Genomic DNA, 11,049 nt, shown 5'->3' with positions numbered 1-11,049 from the left:
CCTGATGCACTCCCGCCGGTGGGGGAGAGGCCTTCAGTACTTGGTGGACTGGGAGGGGTATGGCCCAGAGGAGAGATCCTGGGTTCCTGCTCGTTTCCAACCTCATTGCTGATTTTCATCGGTGTCATCCTGACCAGCCAGCTAAGATGCCTGCCCGTCGGGGAGCCCATGCTTTGCCTCCACCAGACCGGTCTCTAGGGGACCGTTCCTTGGGGGAAGCTACAGATGATGGAGGCTGTTTCATTTCTTTTACAAATGGCCACATGGTGAAGCTGAACTTCACCAAATTTCATTTAAACCTGTTAAGCAGTGTATGAGAGCTACCTAACAAATAGCTCCTAATACACAATTCTAACATAAATGACAAACTGAACATATTCATCTTGTGAATTGTGTGAGTGTAACCCCTACAACACATTTTCAAGAATAAGGAACACAGTGGACTAGTTCATGTGGTCCCAAAATTTTATTGACTCCAACTGCACTGATAGCTGACATGGTTGAAGGAATGATGGTATGCATTTACAGAATTGAGATGTTTTTCCCACTCGTTGTTAACATCATGATAGACAGTATGACAGAGAAAAGATAAACTGTTTTCAGTTTAAGTCAGGAACACACAGTGTGACTGCTGAGACGAATTTGACTTGGGTGTGATGGCTGATGAGAAGATGAGAGTTGGAGCCAGTCTGTCGCAGTCTGGGTCAGTTAGTGTTGACGAGCAGCAGATAAAATCATATGTGTGTGATATGTAAAGATTCTAATCTGTAGTCTTCGGATCCAGCCGCTGCCAGTCATTCTCATAAAGAGTTTTTAAAACATATTCGGTATTTGTTACTGATGACGTCACTTATGTGTCACCTGAGGGAGTCAAGCCATATTCTGCAGTGTACTGGTACACATATATAAATATTGTGTCCCCTGAAACCCATAACTGATCAGAGCAGTGTTGGCAGTTATTTTAATGGAAAGTGGCTAAAGCATCACATGTGAATTTGCATATCTGTCAAACTACACTTAACTTTATCTTCAATTTTTATTATTTTTCAAGCCACTATCATTTCATCAACATGCATTTAAATCTACCTCTAATTTCAAACACGTCAAGTTAAATCATTTAGAGCCAAAACAAAGTGGTTCCCCAAACAATGAGGATCACTGATGGGTCGTTTGGTACGCACATTCACAGCTCAAAAGAAAGTCAGGTTTTTCCCCTTTGCAGACAGATATGAGAAGATCTAATTGACATCACAAAAGATCTTAAAATCAAACACTCAAGACAGTGTATGCATAATTCTTTCATATTCCTGAACCCAAAGAAGTTTTAAAATAAAATAAAGTGAAAGAAGCATAGAAAGACCTTCCACCACAGTCTGCCACATTGGGCGAAGCCTCAGATTAAACTATTATGAATATCTGGTTAATCAAAATATCAAAAGACGCCAAAGTCGAGGTTCCTCAAATTTTCCTTTGGACAAAGCAGGGGGCAAGAAGACAAGAAAAGAGGCATCAAAGTCTCTTTCTATCTTGTCAGTCTCCCTCTGCCTCCCCACTTCCTTTGCATTTTCAGTCGGTCTCACTGATATCAACATCAATGATGCCAGTCCCTCTGGGGTTGAATTGCCTGTCAAAACACACAAAGAGGAAGAAAAACACAATATACACATAAGTCAGGGACACACAGATATGAGGACACACACGGAAAACACCAAATAAAAAAATGAATGAGGGTGAAAGTCACATTTTCATTGTCTTTTCAAGTCATTATATCAAATTAAATGCAGAGGGGTGAACATTGAGGACACATTAGAATAATAAAATATGTTCATTACAATATCATCACAAAGTAAGCTTCATGCAAGATCATTTCTTATTCTTCTCCTAAATCTCTTGTTTCTTTCAGGTACACTTGTACGTGAATCAACAGATTCACAGACGTGTCCTAAATCGCTTGTTTCAGCCGGATGAATCTCACCCATGACATGTGTTTCTGACATTTCATCAACGTGATCACCGCCTCTAAAATTGCCATGTAAGGCTGTGTGTTCCACTTTGACATGATTAATTCACTAAAATGTTACCAAACAGTAAACAACTACCGCTCACATAAAAATCATCACATCGAAAAAACCTGTCAGTAAATTAGCAAACTTTAAAAATTAAATTAAAAAAAAATTAGCAAGGTTTTGTTTTCGTTATGCATTTTATTTTAGTTAATTTTGGCATCACAATTAAACTCCAAATTCATTCTGACAAAGGCCTCATGATTTCAGGTCAAATCAGTGTTTTTTGCCCCATGGAGTAAGTAAGAAGGAGAAAATGGGTGAATGTTACAAAGTCTCTTAAATTACTCATATGAGCTATTAAAGAACAAATCTATTTGTACGAATGCTTCTTGCTTGAGGCCCAATGTCTCATAAACCACACTGGACACTTCAAATCAATGAGATAATGGTGTCAACATATTAGAAGGTGACATTTTCCATTAAGGCCTCAAAAAAACTGATCTATTTTGGCATGTGTGACAGAGAAAGTTTGTTACCCACTTGTATTGTATTTTGGCCAAGTCAAGCATCTTCCTGGAAGCGACTGTCATCTTGTCGTCATGATACTTATCAGAAAGATAGACCACCTTCTCGATACCTGGACAAAGAGAGGGAGGGATTATGAAGGGATGCAGAGGGTAGGTAGAAGTGCAAAATAAAGACTGTTATTATTGTCTTCTTGGGGAAGTGTATGACGAATGAAAGCAGGACGAGAGAGGACAAAGGACAGAGGAGAGATGAAATGAGGACATCATATTCAGTTGACATAAGCAGTTAAATTATATTGTGACAAAAAAGCTGATTTAAAGCTTCTTATTTTTACAACTTACAGCGTACAGCTGCAATGACCTCATTCACGCTGGTCTTTTGTGGACACTTTCAGTCAACATTTTTCATTTCAGTCCTCTGACCTTGAGCCAAAATTCATTGTTTGTCCGTGCAAATTTTCCTGACGAAGGTTTGAGGACCTAAATATTGTGTTAAAAAAGTGAGTTCAAGTGATGGACAGTGTGCAGAATTCTTGATTTTCTTTCATACAAATGCTAAAATTCTTGAAAAAGCTCTCACTCGTCATCTGGAGAAGATTCTACCATTTATTATTTCACCTAATCAAAAGGGTTTCATTCAGAACAGACACTCTGTCTTTAACATTAGATATTAAAGAAATAGTGGACTACGAACTGTGAACTGTGAAATAATATAATCTATAGTCCATCTTCATCTGATACCTCAGAGATAATTGTCTTGCATGATGTAGAAAAGGTGTTTGACTTGGTGAAATGGGATTTTCTTTTTTAAACCCTCCAAACCTTCTTTTTGATGTGGCAATTTAGCCATTAGTTATTGCTCTGAAGGAAAATGTTTGCATCAGAGGAATTCACCACTGGGGCCTAGACCATAAGGTGTCACTTTATGCAGATGATGTGTTGTTATGTATCTGTCCCCTTATTACATCTTCCAAAACTTGACTTTGGGTTTGGTAAAATATGAAGCTACAAAATTAATCCTCAAAAAAGTGAACTAATGCCAATCAAAGATATGACAAAAGGACTCCCTACTTCAGCCCCCTTTAAAATGAGTCTGAAAAGCTTTAATACTTAAGATCTGGATCTCTAGTAGCCAAAAGATAAAGACAGTTTATTGGATATATTTCCTTAATTCATTTTAATTATTTAAACAGCCAGACTTAATACTTTATTTGGAACAAGAAACATCCTTGGGTTAAACAAAGTATACTATAGAGACCCTATGAAATGGGCGGCATGACACTTCCAAACTTCCTGTATTATTATTGAACTGCTCACTTAGAGCATTGTTAAATACAAAACATGCCCCTTGTCACTGCTCCTTCATGGTCAACTACAGTACAGCGAAACTACCACTGAATCAGTTTCACTGTTGTCATTATTATGATAGACACTACATGTTTGCTTCATCAGCTGTGGCCTGTGATAAGGCCTTTGGTACATGGTCAAAATGTAGGATCACCTCAAATCAAAAACAAGCCATTTAACAGGGAGAAATGGAAGAAACCTTAAGCAACAGGTGTCTTGTGTACAGAATAGACTAAAATCAGGATGACAAAATTATAGATAGTTTATTTTGACAAATTTGCTTCAGTTGAGCAGCTGGTAAAAAATGTCATATTCCTAGAACGCACATGAAGTATATACAGTACTTCTAAGGAATTGTATGACATATAACTCCTTCCCTTTCTGTCCTTCCTCATCCCCTTTAGACTCAAATGTAAAGCAGAGGACAATCCATAAGTAGAACCTACTTACTGCCCTGAGAGTGTGTGTGTGTGTGTGTGTGTGTGTTGTCAGTACCCACCTCCCTGGATGATGAGCTTGGTACACTCGTTGCAGGGGAACAGAGTCACATAGATGGTGCAGCCCCTCACATCAGCACTGGTCTTGTTCATAAATGCGTTCAGCTCTGCATGGCACACTGTGGGATAGAGCCGAGTCAATACAAGACATCACCTTCAGTGCTGTCATGGCAATCTGGATCACATGTGTGTGCGTTTGTGCGTCAAACTCAGGCTTTTGTACATGACCGGTGTGATGTATTTGTTACTGCTGAATCAGGATAACGGGTTTGACCTGAAGTAATAGTATGTATAGTATAGTATGTTCACTGATAAGTAAAAAGAAGTGTTAAATGTAAAAATATTTTTAATTAGAAATATTTGTTTAATCTTGAAATATTATTTTCCATAAAATTACAACTTTATTCCTGTAATATTCAGATTTTTTTTCATAGAGTGATTTTGAAAAAAAACTAATTAAATTAAATTATTGATCAAAATTACAATTACATTTTTCTTAAAATATTTCAGTTTTTTTCTCAAAATCTAATTTTTTCCTTAAAAATGGCCATAATACTTTGTCTGCTGGACAAATTGAAATGAGGCATGAAATGTCACAGCACATTCTTGCTCTCCAAAGGATGAACCCTTTTAGGTCACTATCAGGGTTTTGATCTTTATGTGTTGTCTTTAGGAATCAGTTATTATGCAGAAATATTTTGTGAAGAAACTGAGAATATTTTGTGAAGAAACTGAAGAAATTTCTTCCCTTACATGTGTATGTGAGGGTCTGACTATGTTTCAAGTAAATGACTCTAAAGCCTGATCTGAAGCATCTTATTAATAAAGATGGAGATTCATTATTTACCCTCTATCTCACTCTGCAGGTGAAACAGTGGTATTGCCTTTGAGTTATAGCTCTGAGACAATGAACAGTACTCAGCACTGACGTATGAACAACTTTTAATTTACAGCCTTTGCTGACACTTTTTTTTTGTCATTATTATCATTCTTGTTTGATATTTAATGCTTTTAATGTGAGGCACCTTGTAAGTTTTGTTCTGAAAAGTGCTATATAAATAAACCTTGATTTACTTACATCTATAATTTTATTGTCTTTAACAATGACAATAAAGCTGATTCTGATTAATCACACACATTTCCTTTGAATTAATAAAACCCAACACTTTGATTGCAGATAAAAATAAAACCAGTATTATTTCAGACTATCCAAAATAACTGTAATCAGGCCCAGAACAAGAGTCTGAGTAGAGATAGAGCTGGTTTGCTTTCAGAGACCTGCTGCTGATTATTCTGATCTGTGTATAAAAATAATTAAAAAAAACAATGTGTGTATTTAAGAATTAAAAACTAAGGAGTGTGTATTCTAACCATAAGGGTACTTAGTCTTCAGTTTGTCTCCTTCTCGTGCCCATGGTAGCTTGTCATCGCAGCCATTGGGCATTGTATTGTGACCAGTACTGACTATCTTATTCTCCTGGTTCACGATACAGGCCCCCACCTGAAACATAGAGAGATATTACACTGTTTAGTCCATTTTGTCTTCATATGATCAAAGATGATACATAACAGTCCTTTAATTTCAGTATGATTAAACACACTCTCAACCTCTTTGTGTGTGGATCTCTGTGAGAGTGCTCAGCTTTGTTCATTTCTAAATGTGTTTGAGTTTGGCTTTCTGTAGAAACATTCACCTACTCAATAAGGTCTATTTTAAGAGCTTCTCCCCTTCCCACTCCCCCAATGATCAGACTTATCATCCCAAAGTTTGTTCTCTGTGATTTAACTTTAACTTTGGATGCTTTAGAACCTCAAGGAAACTATACGTTAAAATTATTGTACAAAGGTTCTCTCATTCGAAACACTGAAAATTTAAAAAAATTCACTTACATATGATATAAATGTCCAACAGAATCCATATATACATAATGGATATATATGTGGTTGATTGTGTTGAGTTCTAATACCCGCCTGTGTCTCCTAAATCACAAATGTCTCACAAATTCAAAATGAATAACAGGGGAATTGCTAATTAATTGGGGGAAAAAAGAGGGCTGTACCCAAATCATAATTTTGTCGACTCAGACACATCTTTCAGATGAGTAGGTTGAGCTGTGCTTCCCAAAAATTATTTAATTGTGGAGTGGTGTAAACCAACTCATCAGGATTCATGGGGGAGCTCAGAACTTTATTAATATCTTTACATGTGTTATTCAATATATACTCTCCTTTTTTAAATTACACAACGAAAAGTAAAACTGGATTAATCTACAATTTCTACACTATACAGTTAATGTTATCCCTTTATTTAAGTATAAAGCATAGTATATTCCCCTGTCCCTCCTTTTGTGTTCATCGTCTGACCAAACAGGGCAAACAGGTATGAATGTTCCCCTCTTGTCTCTTAATCAGCAGTCAGGTTTCCATCTGAATGTGGTGCAAATTTGAACAGAATTTCTAGAAAATCAGCATAAGAAAGTAAGACTTAGGCCTACCTATATTGAAAACGTGATGGAAATGAGGTTTTGTTGTATGGGCAAAAGTTGTGTAAACGTAAGGTTAAACATGGGTTTACTGTGTTCTTATTGAATTGTTGCCTGTCACCTTGTCTGCATATGTTTGGTGAGTGTTTGCTTGATATTCTAGTGTCATTGGGATTGTGCTCAACTATGAGTCTCTGAAGCTGTATGCTAACGGTAGCCATGCTAACCGCTAGTTCACCATCTCTGTTTTTTGTGTCGAACTGATTTATTCCTTCTCACACACTCACATCATTAACAGAAATATGACATTTCTGTTTGTTTCACGTAGTAATTTGGTGAACATTACTCCACTTGTGTTGGTCTGTCGCTACTGTCACATCTCCATGTAGGCTATGTCATGATTCATTCACCTAGTCTGTTTTCATTACACTTCCCTTTGCATTTTGATTTTATTGATACAGCTATTTTTCCACTTTAGCCAAGTGATATCTTAACTTTTTAAACACTTTTTGGTATTTCAGTCACACTCTTTTGTTTTTGTTATGCACATGACTGAAATGCACTCAGTGTATTCATTGCTAATGCCTGTAGCTCAATTTCCGAGTTGGAACTTGGGAGGATATATGGCTACGTTATTTTGCCCTGTTGTCCTCCCAAGAGAAATGGTTGTAATGTCAGGCACCCAAAAACAACTTGTAGTTCCATGGCACAATTCAGATGACATATATGTAAGTTGAGAAATCATTTCTTAACCCTGTGGTTAATACTGTAGCCATGACAACGAAGGTAACTTAACTTTAAGGAAGTAGTAACTCTAACCCACACCACATGTTTCTCTAACCTTAACAAAGTGATCATTTTAATGCAAACTATGATCTTTCTTTGGTTTTTGTGCCTAATCCTAACTAGACTTTAACCATAGCCTTGTCACATCACAACACATCATTATTTTTTAACAGTGATTTGTACAAATGATGTTTTCCAATTACTGCCAATTACTGCCAATAAAAGCTGGCTGATCAGTTCTATCAGTCATTCATGTAACAAATTTCCTGGAAAAATTCCTTTCAAGTTTTTGGAGAGTCAAGGTGTCAACTTTTAGAGTAATTTTAATCACATTTTACTCGAGATTGGCTAATATATGTGAACACACACCTTTGTGCTTGGGTCTTTGCTCCTCTTAGCTGTCAGGGCAGCTACAGCCATGAAGTAGTCAGAACAGTCCAGGATTTCTGCGCTGCCATAGAAAAAAGAGACAAAGAGAGGATGTTAAGTTTTGTGATCTGGAGAAAATCAATCTCTTAAACCATTTTGACGTAAGAGGCTTTCCATTTACTGAAATCACAGCTAATTTCAGTGCAGTCATTCCCTCCCTTGTATTAGCTTATGTGAGGAGGAACATTTTGAGAAGATGCTAAAACATCATTACTTTAGATCTCTGGACAATGAAACTATATGTTGTAGGTGCAAATATATGAACTAAGACAATGAATTTAGGGCTACATATAGAGGTGCAAACAGAAAATAGAAAAAGAAATCAATCTAAAAAAGTGTAACTTAGTTGAATGATGGTCAAATGGCTGAGTTGCCAATTACTGGATTGTCATCAGTGAAATTTCTCAACAAACTAATTGATTAATTGATGTTTCAGCATCAACACCCACAATGGGCTTGCTTTTTTGTTCAAAAACAGAAAATGTGCTGAAAATGTCACATATACAAAGAAACACTTACTAGTGTCATTAATCTAACTTACGGTCAGTCAGACATGAGGGGACTGCGCAGAGTGAACACTTTTATTTATGGCTTAATAGCAAATGTAACTAACAGGATGAAAGAGTGATAAAAGGAACAGATTCTTTTAGAAAGACGCTTTAAATCTGAGAAATACAAGACTGAAATGAAGACAATGTAACCTCTTAATTTGTGCCTCTCATGTTGACTGTAATAATTATAATAAATAAGAGACACAAACTGAGGCTAGGGTGAAGGTATAATGAGTGCAATAGACAAAAAGTTAAGACTAGTTACCCATGTGAAGGACCAGACTGCAGCTGCTGACTGTTTCTTTCCATATCTTGTAGAATCAAGTCAAATCCCAGAGTGACTTGAAGTTTTTTCTGCTTTTTATTAGATGCTGCAATGCTGTGCTGTATGACAGTGTCAGCGGTTGTAGACAAATAGGACAAATCATATTTATACACAGTCTATTGGACACACACTACGTCATCATTAAGGTGTGGTAGCTGTAGCCATAGAGACCATATTTGCGTATCTTAACAATATGTTCCTGTGTGAAAGAGAATATCTGATTATTCTGAGACAGATCCTGCCGATGTCTGTTTGGGTATAATCACACATAGACTCGTCACCATCAGTCTGAGATGCTATTTGTGATCCTGCATGTTAACTGATAGGAAAGAGTTCCAGACTTCGATCCTTCACTGCCCACTATGTGAACGTCTCCTTCCAGTGGGGCAAGTGATATATGGGCTCAAATAAGGGTCTATAAGATTTTGAGTTTCCCAAATGGGAAAGTGGTCTCAGACTTTTGGACCCCACTGAACATGTGTGAGGATGTGTGCATGATTTCTTTCAGTTATGTCATTATGGAAGTGGAATTTATGACCTTCAAGTGACAATGCAGATTGGCATACTATGGTCCAATTTACAACATCCAACCAATCAACCAAACCATGTAAAAACCTAGCACATCATCTGACTCATTTACTCACAGAATAAACTACACCCTGTTTCTAAACTTCTAAAAAAAAAAGAAATGAAACTTTGATCCAGTTCTATTAGTCATTCAGAAGTTAGCAGTAGCTTCCTAGCTACCATGTGTGTTTATGTGACAGCTCAGACTCTCACTGATCTCAAAACTGACTAGAAACTTGTTATGTTACTTTCCTCCAGTATCTCCTTTTTCTTCTGGAAATGGAGATCCTCAATTCGAAAAAGGAAAACCTCCCAAAAAACCCATTTAATGGGGAGAAACATGTTATGGCCACTTTTGTTATGGCCATTTGAGCCAGGTTGTTTGTTAAAAAGTTTGTTTGTTGCCTCAGGTAGGAATTGGCACATGGCGTTGCACTTAGCTAGGCCAAAGGTGATAGACGAACCAATGTGGAGTTTGTCTGGCATCCAATTTTCACCACTGGTGCTTAGCTGCAAAAGTTGATACTTTCGACAATCTTTGTGAGCTGATTGTGTTTAAAAATGCTATTAATCAATGCTCAATACTTCTATAAAAATATATATAATGAGCAGAAACCCTCCAGCATGCTTAAAGCAGCTGAATTGGCAGATTTTTTGTTGACGCATAGGGTCGTTTTTCAGAGACGTGAATTTGGGGTGATTGGAGAATTGGTGAAGATAATTGTGGTAACTCCCGTGGTGGTGCAAAATTTTCACCTGGCTCTTTGCGTAAGCCTGCATTTACAGGGCGGCCTGAGGGTGCCAGAGTGTGTAGTTACTTCCATGGGGAGGGTCATTGGAAGGACAAGTGTCCGCTGTTGAAGTCAACAGCTATTCGTCATTCACCATTGCCTTCGTATGCTCCAGCTATGCTATGCTCTACAGTTTTGGAGTAGTGACCATTGTGTGTGGATTTAAGTAAAGGTTCTGATTCTGGCCTGATTCCCAAAACTGGCTCTGGTTTTGAGCTGTTCATCGCTGATGCTTCTGTGTACTTGGTTGGTAGTGAGGAGTGTGTACCGATTAAGTAGATGGGTGACACGGGTGTTAAACACCCATTTCTCAGAAACAGGGGATTTTGTATTGATGCAGGGTATGGAACTGCACCATAACATCATGCTGGATTCTGAGCTGGTACAGCGCATTGTTCCTGTCGAGATCTGAAAATGGCTGTGCACATAGGCACCTGAGCAATGGAGCAAGTGGAGCAAATGTGTCCCTATTATTTAATTAGGGGGAGCAAAGTTATGGTTTTGCTACCTCACTTTTTGTCTTTTTAAAAATAAACTTCATCATACAGTCCCTGCAATCAGGTGATTTTATTTAAGCAGCTTATATCAATGATCATTTTTCTATTTTCAGCAACTGACAAAAACAATAAAAAAATCTGATGTTTTCGGACCACCCTTTGAGTTGGTTCAGTCCAAACCGTTGTGAGAGAGACAGACAGACAAAGTGGAGTTTTTCCTCACAATGTCAAAGTGAATGTGAA

General features: G+C 37.5%; 1 protein-coding gene across 1 annotated transcript; it reads right to left on the bottom strand.

The window, feature by feature from the left end:
- Nucleotides 1-447: 447 nt before the first annotated feature.
- LOC137180539 (deoxycytidylate deaminase-like) lies at nt 448-9,666 on the bottom strand. Its single transcript, XM_067585931.1, has 6 exons — nt 8,892-9,666; nt 8,016-8,097; nt 5,749-5,878; nt 4,380-4,496; nt 2,547-2,643; nt 448-1,624 (listed from the first exon to the last, which is right to left on the bottom strand). The coding sequence occupies exons 1-6, from the start codon at nt 8,933-8,935 to the stop codon at nt 1,567-1,569; spliced, it is 528 nt and encodes a 175-aa protein (XP_067442032.1). The 5' UTR covers nt 8,936-9,666; the 3' UTR covers nt 448-1,566.
- Between the last annotated feature and the right edge of the window lie 1,383 nt (nt 9,667-11,049).

Source organism: Thunnus thynnus, chromosome 3 (assembly GCF_963924715.1).
Source record: "Thunnus thynnus chromosome 3, fThuThy2.1, whole genome shotgun sequence".
NCBI lineage: Eukaryota > Metazoa > Chordata > Actinopteri > Scombriformes > Scombridae > Thunnus > Thunnus thynnus.
The sequence above is the reverse complement of the archived record's forward strand: the minus strand, read 5'-3'. Positions and strand labels throughout refer to the sequence as shown.